General features: G+C 39.7%; 1 protein-coding gene across 6 annotated transcripts in view; it reads left to right on the forward strand.

The window, feature by feature from the left end:
• Positions 1–17,576, forward strand: part of TUT4 (terminal uridylyl transferase 4) — a 71,415-nt gene extending 53,839 nt beyond the window's left edge. For 3 of the 6 annotated variants that reach the window (XM_050963603.1, XM_050963604.1, XM_050963605.1), the window contains exons 20-30: positions 405–518; positions 1,648–1,725; positions 2,110–2,287; positions 2,655–2,702; positions 2,797–2,879; positions 4,940–5,055; positions 5,924–6,084; positions 9,986–10,086; positions 12,223–12,748; positions 15,799–15,972; positions 17,051–17,576. In XM_050963603.1, coding sequence (XP_050819560.1) covers positions 405–518; positions 1,648–1,725; positions 2,110–2,287; positions 2,655–2,702; positions 2,797–2,879; positions 4,940–5,055; positions 5,924–6,084; positions 9,986–10,086; positions 12,223–12,748; positions 15,799–15,972; positions 17,051–17,142 — 1,671 coding nt within the window. In that variant the 3' untranslated portion in view covers positions 17,143–17,576. Of the gene's footprint in view, positions 1–404; positions 519–1,647; positions 1,726–2,109; positions 2,288–2,654; positions 2,703–2,796; positions 2,880–4,939; positions 5,056–5,923; positions 6,085–9,985; positions 10,087–12,222; positions 12,749–15,798; positions 15,973–17,050 lie in introns of those variants that run through there. The other 3 variants (XM_050963606.1, XM_050963609.1, XM_050963608.1) reach the window with 3 other exon arrangements.
• Positions 17,577–20,095: the final 2,519 nt, after the last annotated feature.

Genomic DNA, 20,095 nt, shown 5'->3' on the forward strand with positions numbered 1-20,095 from the left:
TTTAAATTAAAAATAAAACTAAAAGTATGGAAAAGTAAGCATCTTTGTTAACATAAGGTTAGGAAAACGTTGGTTTCACAACATTGAAATCTTGGAACTAAATTGAGCTGGATATCAAAAACTGCACAGTTTTAGTGGCTGCTTTGGAAAAATTTGAGCCATAGAATTTGGAAGACATTTTCCCATCAGATCATTGAAGCTTTATGAGTTGATCAAATTTTGTTACTAAACTACTTGACAGTGGCTCCCTCTAAATTTGTCAACATTTCTCTTTCAGGCTTGATTAAACAGTTTTTAATTCTGAAACAGTAATTGAGTTTTTGTTCATTGCCATAGTTTACAGAGTTAAATACCATGGTGTTTAATTTTCATTCAGTTCTTTGTTCAAAATCTATTCTGTCCAGCGCTGCGACATTGGAGATGCATCCAGAGGAAGCCTATCTTCATATGCGTATATCCTGATGGTGTTGTACTTTCTGCAACAGAGAAATCCCCCAGTTATCCCAATTCTTCAGGAGGTTGGTTTTCAGGAAAAGATGTAATGGAAAAAGTGGCATTGTTTTTTTCAAGTCAGATTTGAGAGTTTTTTTTGTCCCAGGAGTAAGGGGTGCAAATGAAAATCCTGGGGCTCTTTTCGTCATCCATTTTCTAACTTTTACTTTGTAATGTAAGTAAAACTTAAAAAGAAAACAGCAGCAAAACCAGGAATGTATTTTGGACCTGGTTATGAGCTACTGCATTCACTTTCTTGGGTTTTGGTCAAATTACGGTGTTTGTATCATCAAGAGGACTCAGTCAGCAGGGAGGTGTAATGATGGCCCAAGTCAGAAGTCCTGAGTTCTAATTCCAGCTCTGCTCTTGACTTGCTGTATGACTTTGGGCATATTACTCAAATGCTCTTCCACTTCCTCATCTGCAAAAGAGGGGTGATGTTTATGTTCCTACCTGTTAAGGTGTTGGAACAATTAATGTTTCTGTCGCTTTGAAGATAGTGTTACATAAATGCTAAGAAATTTTACTAATAAAATAACGTTATATACCTCCATTACTGTTTAAGGTGAGGCAAACTGCACTTATTCAGCCATCTGCCTTTCCCTGAAATGTTGACATTTTCTAGAGCTCCCTGATAGGAGTAATTCTCAGATCTAGCTGCCTTTTTCTTCATTGCATAAAAGAGGAACTCTGGCTGAGTCACTCTATTTGAGACCATTACTTCATTGCCACTACTTTAATGATCTGGTAATTGCTACTTCTGGGGCTGTATTTAAGTAACAGCTGAGTCTCCCTTTGGCCTATCTAAATTAAAGTCATGATTGGTGAGGCCAGGTATGGTCTCTCTTAATTTAGAAATTTAATAGGAAAGAGGAGCTGAGTGCAACCAAGTGGGATGATTTTATGCACATTTTCATAGTTCTAAGGAACAAAGAAATTAAAATACATGAAATATTTGGTAGATGAGCAGAATTGCCTTTACGTAAAGTGCATTTGAATGTTTTCCATGTAATGCCAAGCACCTTTCAAACAAATACTGAAATAAAAAGTTGTTCTTGCAGTAGTCTTTGCAACAAAACTGTCACTGTTTTATGATTACTTAAACCCAAGGTGGCAGTGAACACTAGGAAGATAACTGTTCTTGTGTTTTTGCAGATATTTGATGGAAAACAGATTCCTCAGAGAATGGTTGATGGGTGGAATGCCTTTTTCTTTGATGACATGGAAGAGCTGGTAATGTGCCAATTCCAAAATACTCACTAAAACTTAGGGCTTGAAAACATGGGAGAGCTTTACCAGTTATACCAGTATAGTTACATTATACTGTTATACCTCCCTGTGTAGATGCTCACGCTCCAGTATAAGAGTAAGCTAAACCGAAAAACCCAAACTGCTTCAGACCAACATAAGTTAAAGCAGAAAAAGGCACTATTGTACTGGAATAAGTGTCCACATGAGGAGTTATGGCAGTATAAAAATATCCATTTAAAGTCATGGCTTAGTTTATACAGGTATAACTTTTTCCTGTAGACAAGTCCTTTATTAAAATGTGTAGTTAAGGGGGGAAAGTACTTGGTTAATTATACCTATACGAACTGTGTCTTAAATTGCATGTAGAAGAAGCGTTTGCCTTCACTTGGAAAGAACACTGAGTCACTTGGAGAACTCTGGTTAGGGTTGCTGCGATTCTACACTGAAGAATTTGACTTCAAGGAATATGTGATCAGCATTCGGCAGAAGAAACTGCTAACCACCTTTGAGAAACAGTGGACATCCAAATGTATTGCCATTGAAGGTACCTGTTGGTTGAATTTCTGTTCTGTTATGTGACAAAACAACACATGCTTGGGGATCTGATCTCCCCTTGATGCACAGGATCTTTACGTGGGGAACTCCCATTAATGATAATGAGACTTTGGTTTGCAAATCCTACAGCAAATGTAAATGGGACAATAGACCCCTAACTTTTAATACTACTACTGTGCATAATTTACATCTGTTTTAAACCTATTGCAATCAATAACCCAAAAATTGCTCTGCTCCCACCTGTGAGTGTATGTAATATGAGACCTTACACATTTAATTAGATGTACGAAATGAGAGAATACTTTATGCTGCAACATATTTTGCCCACTCTTGGATATTTTTCTTCCTTCCCTTAGATCCTTTTGACTTGAATCATAATCTTGGTGCTGGAGTCTCCAGAAAAAGTAAGATATTTATTCCTACTACAGAGCTTTTACTCATTTCTAATGCAAAGTGCCTTTCTTTTGTCTTCCAATGATTTTATCTTCTCTTCAATAGTGACCAATTTCATAATGAAGGCATTTATCAATGGGAGAAAACTGTTTGGTACCCCATTCTATCCAGTCCTGGGAAGAGAAGCTGTAAGTTCTTTGTTTGTGTCTTAAGCTTTAGTATAGTTTCCTTTCCTATATCCATCAGAATGATGTATTCTCTTGGCTTCTTTCAAATGTGTATGACACGCAGTCATGCATAAACTGAATAAAAAAGGTACAACTGGATAGAAGGCTGAGTACAAGGCATATAGAAACAAACCGATAGGTATTTTCAGCAGAAGGGAGCTATGTAGTAGATCACACCCTTTGCAGTAGTAAGTACTGCATTGGCAACTTCCCAGAAGCACCTGAGTTGTATATAGATTTATATAACATTTTTATTTAAAAAAAAGAGTAAACACACAACCATTGTAGTAATATTTTATTTGATAAGTTGAGTTCCTCGGTAATAAACATGTGATGCTGATGAGCTTTGTTCTTGTTTTATACTTACAAACAGGGAGCAGCATTTGGCTCTCCAACTCTGTGCTGAGCAGCTCTAATGTAGAAAATACATCATCAAAAGGGAAGAGAAACCTAAATTTTATCTAGGAGCAAAAAGTTGAGTGTGAAGCCTTAGAATAATGATCGATACTAGTTTTCTTGATAAAGCAGTCAGAAGACTTGTTGCTTAATCAGCTTTAAAACACACTAAAGGCTTTAAGAACTTTGGTGATGGTCTGAATTAGATGCTGAATAGAAGGAACAACCCCATCAGTCTTTGCATATACAGTTATTAATTTATACACTGGGTAGTAATGATTGGTTGCTCATTAAGAAAAACAACTTTTCAAGCCTAGCCAATAGAACGTGTACTGTTCACTGTAAACCACTATCAGAAATTCATTCCCATTGAGCGATCAGTTTTTCTGAAGAATCTGTGCTTGCAGCAGACTGATGTTTCTGCCATGAGGAAGGATCTTAGCTGAAACACGTGTATCTTAGACAGAAAACAAACATCATCTTTGGAAAAACCTTAAAATAATAGCTAAGCCAGTGGCCAGCTGGGATTATCTAGATAAGGAGGGATTTTCAAAAGCACTAAGTGAGTTAGGAGTGCAAGTCCCATTGATGATTAATAGAACTTGTGATCCTAAGTCACTTAGGTGCTTTTGAAAATCTCAACCTTACTGTTTGCTTGTATCTTAAAAACAAAACCAAAAAGCCCACCATCAAAATCTGCAAATAGGACATATAACTAGTAAATGTAAATAAGTATGGCTATCACTATTACCATGGTCGTCCTTCTTCCACTCCTTCCATTTGTTGGTTACACTCGCTCGTATTTTGTTTTAACTTGGATCATATGCTCTTTGTGGGAGGGTCTGTTTTTTGCTCTGTGTTTGAACAGTATCTAGCCCAGGGGGTGCTGATCTGATTGGGACTTTTGGGTGTTGCATATATACAATTAATAAGTAATAAATTAACATGTTGGACTTAGTTTTTTGTGTTCGAGGAATAAAATGAACGAAATGTATGTGTGTCTGTGTAATAACCACATCCTAGATTATTATTAATCAGCCTTTTCTCAAGCAGCATCTGTGTTTATTGTTTGCAACGGCATTCAACAAGATGCTCCAGTATCTAAATGGAAATATTTTGGATGTTCTTCAATTTGCAGTGCTCTGTCCCAAGGCTTCATCCAACATTTTACAGAGAAGTTGGCCAAGTCAACGTATGCCCTAACTGTGCATCCTAACATCAGGGAAATACCATGAATTATAGTATTATAATGTTTTATTTATTCAAAGCACTTTTGTAAACAACTAATCCCCGCACCTCAATCACACCCCATTCATACAGATGGGGAAATCACTTAACCTCAAGTCCACAATGGGAGTCTGTTCCAGAGCTGTGATTAGAACAGGAGAGTTACTACACTCACTCCTGTAGATCAAGCTGCTCTCTTTATAAAACACGTATTTTGGTTTTAAATTAGACTAAGTTAGAGACTGTGTGGAATCTGTATAGAATGAATGTGAGAGGGTAGGAAATGACAACATGCCACCCCACTTTAGGTCTTTGGGACAATCTGATTTATCTGTCCTCTGTTGTAAATTAATAAATGAATAACTTCTGTAGTATAAAAGTCTGACACTTGTCTGCAGGAATACTTCTTTGACTCCAAAGTATTGACAGATGGCGAGCTGGCACCCAATGATAGATGCTGCCGTGTCTGTGGAAAAATTGGTCACTACATGAAAGATTGTCCAAAAAGGAGAAGGTGGGTAAAATACATGAAGCAGTCATCTTAAATTAAAATTTATTTAATTCAGATCATCATATTAAGTGAGGAGGACTTTCATGGCTTGTATATTCAATGCAGATAAGAAAAACATACTACAGAGAATACATTTTCCATATTAAAGCTTCTCCTTTGTCCTTCTTAAGAATCCACTGACCTCACCTTTCCATCGCCTTTTTGCTTTGCCCAAGCTGTATGACTAACCACAACCAGTTCCCAGTGCTCTCCTGAAAGCACATGATCACACATGCATGGCTGAACTAACAAGATATGTGCTAAACACCAGTATTATCATCTGCTCTTTGTTGCAATCAATCCTGTAGCCTTTGTCAGTACATTGTCTATTTAGATTGTAAGCTTTGGGAGGAAGGACTACATTTTACCACATGACTTTAAAGTACACAGCTGTATAAACTATTACAGTGGATTATTGTGTTACTTATGATGAAGAAACAGTACAGCTTAAGGAAAGGTTGTTCCTTATTCCTCACATTAATTCCAGTTTGCCATTTCTTCTGCCAGTGCTCAACATTTGAAAGAGCACCACTGCTTCGTGCTGCATCCATCAATGCTGTTACTAGGCCAGGCCCAGGATGCTAACGTATTCTTCCTGAGAGTAATACCTTCTGTTGTAGCACCTCCACCATCCAACAGAAACTGAGTTCATTGACTTCACTGCAAGCTGTTCCTTAACTAGCCCAGGCTCTGGAAAGTGTTTCCCTGCGGGCTCTGGGGTTGCTGTATTCCAGTACATATGTTGGTCATGATATTCCTTCACTGGACATAGGAACTGTAGAACCGTACAGATGATGTTTTGGCACCAGTGTTAATAAACTTTACCATGTAGGCTGAAGAAGAAGGAGAATGAGAAAGACGATGAAAAAGAAGTGAAGGAAGAGGACAGGGAGACTAGAGAGAAGAGATGTTTCATCTGTGGGGATGTGGGACATGTTCGAAGGGATTGTCCTGAATTCAAACAAACTCGACAGAGAACTAACAGCGTTCCAGGTAAACAAGCGGTCTCATCTATGATGGTTTCTGTTATTCTCATTAGAAAGTTCTGAGGCTATTCTATTTGGGTTTCTACACCACCCTCCTCAGTATTGCACCTTCTCACATTTGCAGCCCAAGACACACACTGTCGTTATCACAAGCTTCATTATAAGCACCTCTTTTCTCTAAAAGGGATGTTGCCTCAAGCTTTAGAATCTATGGACCAGATTCTTGAATCCAAATGTGCTGAGTTCATCACAAGACAAAGTGAATGGATGGAAGAAGGTGTATTTAAGTCACCTTTCCACTCTCTTGATCCTGGAAAAGTTGGGGAGGTATTTTGGACCCCAGCGTAATTTAAAGCAACCTAAGCACTGCTGTAAGTTAAGCCACCAGGAACGGCCATTGAAGGGTCAGTTTTGTTGGCTAAGGTTTTAGCATGTTAGGCAATACCACTGGCCTGCTCACACTACACCACGTTGTAAGGGCCAGGAGTGTCTGGTGTAAAGTCAGCTGCACCAGCTTAATCCTCTTGGGTATTCCCCTATGTAAACAGAATTCTGAACTGTTTTATGCTGCATGACCAGCTCAAAGCAGCTACAATAGGGGGCAGGGATCCTAGCTCTTGTTCACTGAGACCCATGGAGAAGTAGACTGGGAGGGATCATGACTCCTCAGGGGGTTGTGAGGTTAATATGTGAGCATCACAAACTGTCATCCTTCACCCCCAAGCCCCGCTTCACCTCCAGAATTTATAATGGTATTAAATATGAAAAAATGTGTTTTTAATTTATAAGGGGGATTGCACTCAGAGCCTTGCAGTATGAAAGTGCATTCCATTATAGCCATGACAGCAGGAGGATGGCAGTTTAATTAACACTAGATTTTATTTGTCTCTTTGCACAAATAAACATACTTTTAAATTATAAACCTTTTTCTGTCTTGAAGTGCTTTATAGTTGGAGATGGGTCTAAGATGTAAAGTTGAAATCCAAAATCCTTTAGAGTTTAATGGTGTTTGGATCCAGGGTTTTGGTCATACACCTCTCTTACATAATATTATCAGACTCCTCTGCACGTCTCTTTCTGAAATGAAAGAAGTGTAGTTTCTGACTGTTTGGCAAGAGTGGGTTAAAGAAAGATCCTTGGAACATGACTGAGTGGTCTGAGGGGCCCAACAGCATAACGCAGAGAGAAAATAAGTATAGTTTGAGTATGAGGACTGGGAGTGAGGAAAGAACAAGAAGACCAAACAGTGGTAGATAACCAGAGGAGCTGGGAAGGAAGAGTAAGGAGGAAAGTGTTGGGAGAAGATGTCTCTATTTGTGCTGTCAATGTGGAGGCTTAGTGCGTAGCAACCCAGGATGTGAATGTACAGCGCAGTAGCCTGACGCACACTAAATCACCACGTGGATCCTGTTACCGTGCACTAAAAGTTCCTTAATACATTTTGACAGCAGTACATCAAAGTGCACTATGGAGCTTAATGCTCAGCAGCAGCGTACGCGTGACCAATCAGTGCATGGCAAGCTAGCGCACTACAGATTTACACATATTTATCCTGCACTAAGTTTCTGTGTAAACACGGTCTTTGAATGGGGAGAGCTATATAGCTGTGCAGAAATTTTGATGGGTCCAGGCCTCAGTTAATCTTACTACAGCGCTGCTCTTAAACCAACACACCAAATATCATGAACTAGTTCTTTGTATTGCCCGTATGTATCATTCACAAGACCACTTACAGTATCCCTTGGTAAGAGCTCATGTCCTTGTCTCTCTGTGGTATTGTAAAGTGCTGTCACACATTGTTTTGACAAAACCAAATTCTGTGAACCCACAGAATATCTTGCTTGTTAGACTAGCAAAGAAAAAATGCTAATTCTATGTAATTTCAATTAACTGCTGTAGTAGAATGTTCTACATGCTGTCTGCTGCTTTGTGGATCTCTCTCAAAGTGAAGACTCTTCTGTATGAGGCAAAAATACCATTAGAGTGCAGAGGTGTTTAGAATGAGACTTCCTATGCTGCAATTGCAGAGGGAGGAATGGGGATCAGTGGTTTAAAATTTCCGAAAAAATGTCAGGCAGAGCAACCCTTACATAAAACAGTGATTGACATTAGAATAGATTTTTAAGCGTCTTAATATTTTACAACAATTTTTCCCTGACTTGCTTAAAAACCATTATGTAAGTAGTCTAGTGTCTAGTCTTAGTTTCAGAATATCATATTTTGTTCCTCATCCAAATTTTTATAGTATTGCCTTTCATTCCCTGACTGATGCATTTAATAATAATAATGATAATACTTCACATTTGTGTAGTGCATTTTCTCTTCAAAGTGCTTTGCAAACATTAACCCTCCAGCATCCCTCTGAGGTAGGTAAATATAATCCCGCAAAGGCTTTGAGTAAAATTTTCAAAAGCACTTAAATGATTTAGGAGCGTAGGTCCTATTTTAAAAACTGACTTTGGAGCCAAAGTCTCATTGAAAATCAAGGAGTTAGGTTCCTTTGTTTCAGAGTTGCCTTTGAAAATGTTTATCCCTTTTTTTCTTTAGGGTTTTTTGGCAACAATTTCCCAATGTTGCTAATACTGGTAAAGTTCCACTGCTGGTAGCAATGCTCGAAGCTCTGGTTTAGATGGGGCTTCCATGTCTACTAGATAAGGAGCCTTGTTTGCATGAGCATTCATATTGCTCAGAGCAAAGTTAAATGGCCAGTTGTATTGCACTCCTTGCTAACACCTGTTTTCATTAATGGATAAATTTCCTACTGTAGACAAGGCTAATGAGATTAAGTGATTTGCCTAAACCATACAGTGAGTTTTGATTAGAACTCAGGAGTTTCTGGCTCCTGGTCCTGTGCCTACTGTTATTCAAGATAGTTAAGTCCAAAGCTGACTGCGAAGCATTACAGAGGGATCTCACTAAACAGGGGGACTGGGCAGCAAACTAGCAGATGAAATTCAATGTTGATAAGTACAAAGTAATGCGCATTGAAAAAAATAATTCCAACTATACATCCAAAATGATGGGGACTTAATTAGCTATTACCCCTCAAGGAGATGATCTTGGAGTCATCATGGATAGTTCTCTGTGAACATCTGCTTAGTGTACATACAGCAGCAGCCAAAAAAGCTAACTATGTTAGGAACCATCAGGAAAGGGGTAGAGAAGACAGAAAATATCATAATGCCACTACATAAATCCATAGTAATTCACACCTTGAATATTACTTGCAATTCTGGTAATCCCATCTCAAAAAAGATATATTAGAATGGAAAAGGTACAGAGAAAAGCAACAAAAATGATTACGGGTATGGAACACTTTCCATACGAGGAGAGATTAAGGACTGGGACTGTTCAACTTAAAAAAGAGACAATTGAGGGGGGGCATGATAGAAGTCTATAAAATCGTGAATGGTGTGGAGAAAGTGAATAGCTAACTTTTATTTATCCCTTCATATAACATAAGAACGAGTGGTCCCCCGGTGCAGCAGATTTAAAACAAATGTAAGGAAATACTTCTTCACGCAACGCACAGTCAAACTTTGGAACTCGTTGCCAGGGGATGATGTGAAGGTAAAAAGTCTAACTGGGTTGAAAAATTAGATAAATTAATGAAGGATAGGTCCATCAGTCACTATTAGCCAAGATGGTCAGGGATGCAACCCCGTGTTCTGGGGATCCCTAAACCTCTGACTGCCAGAAGCTGGGACTGGATGACGGGATGAACTGCTTGATATTTGCCCTGTTCTATTCATTCCCTCTGAAACATCTGGCAATGACCACTGTCATAAGACAGGATACTAGGCTAGGTGGAGCACTGGTCTGACTCAGGACAGCTCTTCTTAGTTTCTTAGAATGCATTGTCTCTTGATTTATATTAAAACTTCTATTTATGGTATTTTCTTGTTTAGGTGCCCAGTTGGTCCGAAGCTTGGTAAATGCACAGCTAGTGACAGGTTCAGTTCAACAGCAAGTGGAACGACCATTACGTACCAGACAACCATCAGAATGTGTAAGTTCTAGTTAGCTTGAAAGTTTTAAAATAAAATACTTTTAATTGTAATGAAACCAGCAAACCTGGTTTGTGCTGGTAAGTTCTTAAAGGCCAGCATTGCTACCAGTCAGTCTAAACTAAGAGGCTTTGTGCCTAGTTATCATAGAGATGAGCTCACCAGAAATGCTCATAGATAAAACTAGATCTGAACTAGAGCACAGCTCAACTCATCCATGCAAGAGACTGTGAATTGGTGATTTTCATAATTCTGTCTCTCCCCTATCTTAAAAAAATGAAATAAGTTAGGGCCTTTCGATGGTCAGTTGGGATGGTGACCATCAGGGGAAGGTAGAAAAAATGGGAAGCAGAAGGGAAAAGAATTCTCATTACGAAGAGACAAAGAAAACATTGTCCCTCATGTTATTTCAAAATTCATAAGTAAGTGTTCTGTAGAATACTCTATAACAGGTGTAGAGTCTTGGTAATATACCATCTCGTTATAGTGATCTGCTAATGTGGGTGGGTTACATGCCACCAAATACACTTTTACATTTTAGAAATGTCCGTAGTAGTAAGTCCTCAGTTATATTTTTTTAAACTTGTATAAGCTGTTAAGCTAGCAGTTGTCTCTGCCAGTTCTCAATCCTTGCCTTTCTCTTCCTGGTTTGATTAAACTGCCTGAGACTGATGCAGAAGTAATTGGAGTAGCAGCAGGGGGCAAGTGCTTTGCCTGTTGCACATCAGCCACCACTACAGTAAGGAGCCAATTTGTGGGCTGTCAATGTGGAAGAGAAACCTAGGGTTGGGAGAGATTTAAGGGAAGTGTTACTATCCTACAGGCTGCTGGAGGGAAGAACCTGTTGACCTAGACAGAGAGAGGAGCAGCCAAGACAATAGATCAGGTGCAGGAACTCTGTAAAGAATTGTGCTAAGGGAGCAGGGAAATTGTCTCTTTCCCTGCCAGGCCAGTTCTTGGCATGCTCCTCTACCCTGTGGCAGCAACAAGCAGCTTTCCCTGGCTCTTCCCTACTCCTGTGTTTATCTGCTGTATGGGAAGAGCTTGGAGAGAGAAAGAAGAGAGCCTGCTCTCCTGCTAATGCTATAATAACTTCGCCTCATAAGCCTGGCACCAAGAAGTGGTAGATGAGGCCGGGTCTTTGGAGTGACAATTTCTCATGTGTTATTCTCAGTAGTGGCATTGTAGCTGTGTCACCCCCAGGATCCTAGAAAGACAAGATGGGTGAGGTAATATCTTTTATTTGACTAACGTCTGTTGGAAAGGTGTTCAAAAGCTTGTCTCTCTCACTAACCGAAGTTGACTCAGTAAAAGATATTACTTCACCCACCTTGCCTCTCTAATTTCTCATTAACTGTTTAAATAAAGATTTAAAAATTACTGGGTGTTTACTATGGAAGCATGTACAGAAATGCATGTGAAGCTGAGAGCCACTCTTGGGGTATGGCTGCACTTACAGCTGTACAGCGCTGCCGCGGGAGCGCTCCCGCGGCAGCGCTTTGAAGTGCGAGTGTGGTCGCAGCGGCAGCGCTGGGAGAGAGCTCTCCCATCACTGCAGGTACTCCACCTCCCCGTGGGGATTAGCTTACAGTGCTGGGAGCTGCTCTCACACTGGCGCTTTGCAGTGCTGTAACTTGCTGCGCTCAGGGGTGTGTTTTTTCACACCCTTGAGTGAGAATGTTGCAGCGCTGTAAAGCACCAGTGTAGCCAAGGCCTTGAACTCTTTACTGAGGAGGGAGGTAAACCTGTTGAGGTTTTTAGGGAATTAGTGAGGTTCTGTGCTATAAAAAAAATAGGCAGGAAAGGACACTTCTGACCACAAATCAGAACCTGATGTTGGAGGAACCTAATAGTGGCTTAGGGCTGGCAGTTGCCCAGCATAACTTTTCTGACTGTGGGATGTGCCAAATGCCGTTAACAGGCCAAATTCTACGCTGGTGAAAATGGAAGTCACTGGAGCTTTTTCGATTTACACCAGCAGAGAATTTGGCTCAACATGTGTCAGAGCTCACATAATGTGTTGGTGGGTAGCATCTGCATTCCTTGTGAGGAGTATTATACATCGGGTGCTTATTAAAGAGAAACACATTAAATAGCTAGTGAACTAATGGAAATACGTCCTTTTTTTTCCCCTCCAGTCTGATTCGCATCAGTCATCTTACTCTCCACAGCCTCAGCAATTTACACAGAATTCCTCTCAACCAGCCTCTATTAACCAGGCTCAGCCACAACCAATGTCCCAGTCTAAGCACGTTCCACAGCCACAGCAGGGTGCACAGCCACCCCATCAGGTCCAGCTGCCTTTGTTTAACTTTACCCAATCTCCCCCAGGTCAGTATTCCACCTTGCATAACCTGGGACTACTTCAGATGCACCATCACCACCAAATTCAGCTTCCCAACACTTCGTGGCCTATTCATGGGCCCGTTATTCATTCTGCACCGGGTAACCCTCCTCATTCAACAAATGTTCCATTTTCTGTGAGGTCTGGCAGCAGCAACACCACAAATAACCAGAGCAGTGTAAGCTTGAATGATCCCAGTATCATCTTTGCACAGCCTGCTGCCAGGCCCATGGGAATTCCCAGCACTTCTCATGAGGGACACTGGCACAACCCCGTGACTCCAAACTCACTGGTGAACAATGGCACTGTGGGGAATTCAGGTAACTCTTCTCTATTGTATCAAACATCTCACACTTTTTGTACAAATGCTAAATGTTACAGAACCAGTTAACTCTCTAAATCTATTTTACCCTAAAGAAATGTGAAGTTTAAAGAACTGAGTCACTTGCACTGGCTGTACAATTTTACACTTTTTCTAGAAAAACTACATAAATCTGGGCTGGATATTAGGGATTGGTGGTCCTGCCATTAGCATCCATAGGAAACATGGTGGCACTTTCCATTGAGAAATCCAGTAGTATTAGCGTTGGCAAAAGGAAGTGAACCTTTTGGAGGTTGGACTAGATGACCTCCTGAGATCCATTTCAATCCTGATACTCTATGATTCTATGATTCTTTACAGCAATGTAAAAGAGGCAATGTTGATGCAACAGTAAGGCTGAGAAATCAAGCACTCAGTTCAGAAAATTCCAGTAATTAAATATGAACCTCAACCATAATTCTATGAATTTTTCTCAGTTTATACCTTTATTGTTATAATACATTAGACAAAAAAAGTTATTTTAAAAGAACATTAGTAAGGTTGCAAAGTCATATTCTCAAAAGTTAGGAAATGCCAGAATTAAGGTTGCCCGTGCAACCTTAATTCAGCTCCCTTGGGCAGAGGCCGGCTTAGAATACATTATCACATACTATTTTTCTACAGCACCAATACCTCATTCAGTGCACAGGGTACATGGTGCTCACTTAGTGAGTCAATATTTTTTCCTTCTCTTTGTTCAATGTGTGATCCTGCCTTGGTTACTGCACACTATTCAAACCCTGCTCCGAAGGCAGAATTATTAATTTCCTCATGAACTTTTCTGTGGTGCTTATCACTGTAGTGTCTGAGTCCTTCATGAATGTTAATTAATTAATCTTCACAACACTTTTGTGAGGGGACAAGGCACAGAGAGGTTAAAGTGAAAAGTTTCCACTCATTTTAGATACCCAGTTTGAGACCCCTGGGGCCTGAGTTTTCAGCATACTTAGCATTGTACAGCATTTTATATACTCAAGCACAGCTACTGTTGAGTTCAGTTGAAGCTGTTAAGTGCTCAGCACTTCTGCAAATCAGACCCTAGGATTTCAAGTCAGATACCCAAAAAATGAGGAACACAATAGTGACCGCCTCTGAAAAGTTAAGCGACTTAAGTGGCATCACAGAGTTTCTCTGTAGCAATGGCAGGGATACAATCCAGTTCTCCAGGGCAGCATTCAAATACCTTAACTGTGAGAGGATCCTTTCTCTTCTTGGAACCCCCTGCCACATTCATTACACACCTTCCAACTTCTGCAACAAAGGAGGCAGAGATCCTACAGACAGCCTTCTTTACTACACAACTCTGTTTCATCCCTAGAGCACCATTCATCCTGTGCACTGAATAAGTCAGGGGTCCTGTGGAAAAAATGGTATGTGCTCTTGTGAAGACTCATTAGGGGACTGTATTAAGGTTGCACAGGGAACCTTAAAGCTGGCATTTCCTAACAATTTGAGTGCTTTCTTCTAATACAGTTTTTTTGTATATAATTGGCAAAATTTAAAAAAAATGAAAAAACAAATTCCATTATGTGACAACCACATGGTTCATCAGCAATACCAGTCTCGTAATGCATATGTAAAAGCTTTTTTGCTTGGAGCAGTGAGAACTACATGAGATTGATGAAGAACCTCATGAAGAAACTTGCACAAATACAGACAAACTACATGAGAATTGGTCTCTGATATCGCAAAAGGCTTGATACTACACCTCTATCCTGATATAATGTGGTCCTCGGTAGCCAAAAAATCTCACCTCCTTATAGGTGAGACCGCGGTTAGGTGAGACCGCGGTACATTGGGTTTGGTCTGGTACGGCGCACCAGCAGGAGCCGGTATGCCGTGCTGGACTGGACCAGCTTCTGTGGTGGTGATTTAAAGAGCCTGGTTCTCCAGCTGCTGCAGGGAGCCCCGGGCCCTTTAAATCACCACCGAAGCTCCGGCAGTGGGCCTTGGGTGGGGATTTAAAGGGCCCGGGGCTCCCTGCAGCAGCTGGAGCCGCTGGCCCTTTAAATCCCCACCCAAGCCCAGCTGCCAGAGCCCCAGCGGTCATTTAAAGGGCCTGGTGCTCCAGCTGCTGCGAGGAGCCCAGGTCCCTTTTAATCATCGCCGGAGCTCTGGCAGCGGGGCTTGAGCAGGGATTTAAAGGGCCCGGGGCTCCCCACTGCTTTACCGCATTATATCCGAATTCGTGTTATATCGGGACACGTTTTGTGGGGGGAGAGGTGTATTAGTTTTATTAAAGAATATTTTGAAATTAATAACTATGGATCAGTCATATGTAATTTTTTAAAATTATCTTGTAAATCTTCTGAAATAGTAAGGGAGACGCACAAGAGGGGAGAGTTAAGATTGAGCATTCAACATTAACTTTTGGAATGCCCTGACTTCTGAGTTCTCAATTTCTCATCCTTAATGTTCCAGTAATACTTGATTTGTGAATGGATTAGCATACGTACTGTATAGTACTTGAAGAGGTTTTTTAATATTTCTTTCTAGAAATACATATTAAGAGAAATTGATATAGTATTAGTATTGTATTAAGTTTATTAAACGTACAGGAATTAGTAAAATTCCATCACATCATTTCTTTTAAGGATCCAGTTTTGTAATAAGATGATTGCCCTCAAGTCACACTGACATCAATGATGATTGAAGATCTTTTCAGGATTAGATATAAATATTGTTTTTGAGAACCTCTTAGAGCTACATACAGTACATCTCATTTATTTTTGTACTGACAGGCAAGATTTTATATCTTGATACTAAGTGCTAATTCAGCTTCTGGCACCAACAAGCTAATAGTATTACATTCAACATTGAGTCATTAAGGTGACAAACAGTAATTTTATGTGAAATATAATTGATTTATTAAGATGTTAGCTTTCCAAATCTAGCTGCTTTCAGTCCCACATAGTAATTTGTAGAGAGATAAATTGTATTTTATGACTGACTGTTTCATTATTTTGTCTGAACTTTGCAATATGCTTTTCCCTTTCAATTGAAAAATAGAACAGGGTTTCCAAGGACAGTTTGGTAAAATGAACCCTCCTTCTGTCCCTTGGGACCATGGGACCCCTACCCATTTTCCTCTCCTCCGAGGAGTGTGGCCTTACAATATGCCTCAGAACTACATGCAGCAGGGAAATGCCAGCTATCCACCGAACAAACCTTTCTACCCTCAAGGTACTAGAACAAATAAAGGAAAGCTGTGTCTCTCTTACTGTTTCAGTAGCTTAGAGGCTGATGAATCATGTTTCAAATACTTTGCTTCCCTGGAAGCACAATTTGAATTCCAACAGAGTCAACTCAACACTTCATCCTCACATAGTAGATCAGTTGAAGTCTATGTTGGGATCTTTTTAAACGAGACTTTAAAATCCAAGATCCTGTGTTCATGGCATGAGCACAAAAATTCTATGGCACTTTCTGAAAGAGTAGGGGTTTGCACTGCTTTCCTTGACCAGAATACCCCCCATTCCTTCCTGCCATCCACCCTTCTCCTCTTGACTGTTGCCCCCAACACTAGAGCCACTTATATTTCCGTAGGAGTAAACCAGTTCCTGTGTGTTTATGCCCCAAACCTGCAACTGTGTTACCCATGAATATTCCTAACTCACTATGCTTGTGTTCCATACATCAATTTCAGGGGACTACTTGCGTGAGTAAAGGTTAAAGGCATAGGCCCTTAAGGCCTAATCCTTCAGCATGATGAGCACTCTCAACTTTTAGCAACTTCTGTGTAATCTTGCAGGGTTGGGCTCTTAATTCATAAATGGCCTGATCTAAATCCCGTTGAAGTCAGTGGAAAGATGTCCTTTGACTCCAGTAAGAGTTGAATCAGGACCAAAATTTGAAGGTGCCAGGATACTATGATGATGGACAATCTTATATAATCTTAGATAGAATCCTTAGGGTGAAAGGTACTGTATATACGTCCAATTATTTCCTTTACTTGCATCTATTGAATGAGTCAGGGCAATATTTCCATCTCCTCCGAAATTACCCTGTTTTATCTCCTGCTGTAACTTAAATGAATTCAGATAACCTAATGTGCAAATAAAAGTGTATTGATGACTCCGAGATATTCAGAGACTGGGTTAAAATAGTGCTGCCTTACAGATAACACTGGATACCAGCACAGCTGGAATCTCTACCAGTCAAGTAGATGTTTTTATTTATAAATGCCTAATATATTAAATATAGCCAAACACTTTTAAGTCAATCTATTTTGCTAAAATAATTGTAATCCATTTTCTTTTAGCTGGTCCACTGATGCAGAATAACCAGCGGTTCTCGCTTCTGTCTCAAGGACACCCACACTTGAATATGAATTACATTCAACAGAAAAAATGAAATGTAATGGGAGGGGGGAGAAAAATCAGGTTCTGATTTAAAATCTTAATGCAACATGTTTAGATACAAGATTATTTAAGACTGTTTTTAAACTGTATCATTTGTATATAGATATGATCTATAGTTTTTACTAGTATCACAAAATTGAGTGATACAAATTTCATCTATTTTATTACCCTATTTTTAAGGGCAATTGTGTTTTTGTTTTATCTTGGTAAACTGTAAAGAGAGAATTTTTAAAATTAAGTTCTTTATTTTCTATTAGCTGTATTCATACTTTGGTTGCTTCAAACTTTATATATATATTGTTCTAAAAATAAAATTAGAAAGGGATTTCATGTGTTTTAAAAAAATTGTCACTTCTATTCTTTACAGAACTATGTAGTGCCAAAAAAATTTTTAAAGGCGAAAATAAAACAAGTGCAAAACCAGGATTTAAGATTTTTCCATACTTGTATATTGGAATGTGTTTGGTCCATATTTGGGTAATTAATATAACAAATAAAATATAGTTCTAGCTTAAAATCTTTGAAAGAAGGGATGTGAACACTATAAGTGGCTTTGAAAAACTGGGTCACATATTCAGAACCAAAATGTAGCTGATCACTTCAAGTTTTTCCAAAATAATTACCATCACCATTTGCTATTACTGTATTTTATGGATCACACATTTTTTTCTCTAAATATACTCAGTATATATGGAGGGAAAGTGCGTACATCTGCTTCCACATTCACAAGCTTTAAATCCAATTATGTGCAAGTACTAAACAGAAATCAAGCTGTGCTGTGACACTGGGCCTCAGTTAAGGGAGAAAGGAACCTGTCATTAAGCTGATCCTTCAATAAATTGCATCTTGCGTGCTTACTGTGCATCATATACTCTGTACATTGATAGAGGTTTTTAAGCTGCAGGGATATATTCTGGCTTGACTTTTTATAATTCGTGCCTTTCAAAGAGGGAGGTGATTTCTTATTGCTAATTTTTAGTCTTTAGTTTGGCTTCCTTAGGACAATCTGACCCAAACAGCTGATTTGATAGCATAGCTACTTTGTTGTGTAGCAGTCTTAGAACTCCATTCTGAATTTACTTAGCTCTGTCAGCTATTGTCTGACTTTATCCAACATGTTAAAGGCTGGTTGTGCTATTGCTTTCAGTCTTATGTCTTTAGCATGCCATAGGCTGAATGTCTTTTTCCATATTATAGTAGCAGATTAGATCAATCTATTAAATTTAGAAAAATCTTCATCACAAGATATTCTTTTTGAGTGGAAAAAATTCCTTCCAAAGAGATTATTGTTCCCTACATGACCAACAACTGCACTAATTCTGCCCTTGGCCTTGAGAAAGTTTTGAGATGTGGAGCTCACCAGTCTCCCAAAGAGCCATAGTTTCATATTATTAAAAAATTGAAGGAAAAGATTGACAGATGTAGTAGACATTATTTTAAAAATTATCTCCGTTTGAGGGTGTTGACCCTGAGGTATCACTGAGGGGGTGCCAGGCCCCAACTGGCACAGGCGATGTAGTGCTTGACAGGATCTCTCTGAGTTGAGCCTGCAGCGCAAAGAGCTGTTTTGTGGGAAAGTTCTGTTGTCATCTGTTCCTGTTTAGGATTGGTCACTAATATAGTTGGAAGGAGGATGAAGAGATGGTGCCCTCACCATTTTGTGTATAGCACTGAAGGGACGAGTGAGTCACAGACAATATGACCGGTCCACACATCTATAACAAGTGATAGCAAAGGGACAGAGCATGAGATGAAAAGGATGACTGTCATGAGAGGGGCTTACTGTTTTGTATATATGCTGTTAGTTTATCTTTGGATTTGTAACAAATTCAGTATTAGGATGTGTGGACCGATTAAAGGCTCAGTTCACTGATGATACTCAAACTCTTCATCTCTGTATCTGACTAGGAATGGGGCCTGGGTGGGGACTAAATACCTGAAATTCAATTTGGACAAGACAAGAGTCAATCATAGTAAGCATAGGGAATCCTCCAGAGGACACTCGCTTCTGTTTGTTAATAGGAGATGCAAACCAGGGGAGCCTATTGGATCCCCAACTGGTTTTAGACAAAGTAGTGTTTTCCATCTGCATTTGGTGAGTGAGCTTGCCACAGTTATTGATGTATTTGTTGCCTCCATCATCAATTCTGGCCACATGTTCTACTTGTGGCTGTAACTGAAGACAACGTGGAAGCTTCAGCTAGTGCATAACATTGCTGCTCAATTTGCTGGTGGTGGCGGTTTCAAACAAGGAGGAGCCTGCCTGCATACTTGTCTACAGTGGCTCCCAGTTTGCTTCTGATTCCAATGCAGGATGTTGATTTGGATCGGTCAGTCTTTTTCTGGCTATTCTTTAGACTCCCTCTTGCCAACACTTGAGATTTGCTTGGGCTGACAGTTTCTAGATTTAAATGACAGGATGCTGAGTGAGGGGCCTCTCATTCTGGAATTCACTTGTGGACCTCAGGCTACATTTTAAGCCCCATCTATTCCACAGGCTTTTGCCCAAGAAGATTGAGACTCTTTTCTATATAGGGATCTTTTGGGTAACCCTAGCTCACCTCATTAACTGATACTAACCAATTGATCAAATCTATTAATTTTATAGCCATGTTTATAAGAGCATAGAACACATTTTAAATGATGAAAATCGCACATCCTTCCTCTGAATTTTTGTTTTTAGGGTAGGTCTAAGCTAATGTTTCAGCTCTTGCCCCCTTGGCTTTGGAACAACTTGCTCATTGAGCTTTTCAGTTGCTGACCTCTTATTAAAGATAAACAGAAATGTTGACAGTACAGTTGTTCTCATTCAGATGTATTAAACAGTTATGGGCTTAGGCCTCCCCTCTTCCTGCTGATAGTTAATGAGGCAGATGCTGCTAGGAACATAGAAATTGCCCCCACTGAATCATCTCCAAAAGTAGCTAGTACCAGATGCTTCAGAA

The sequence above is a fragment of the Gopherus flavomarginatus genome, chromosome 7 (assembly GCF_025201925.1).
Source record: "Gopherus flavomarginatus isolate rGopFla2 chromosome 7, rGopFla2.mat.asm, whole genome shotgun sequence".
NCBI classification, from domain to species: domain Eukaryota; kingdom Metazoa; phylum Chordata; order Testudines; family Testudinidae; genus Gopherus; species Gopherus flavomarginatus.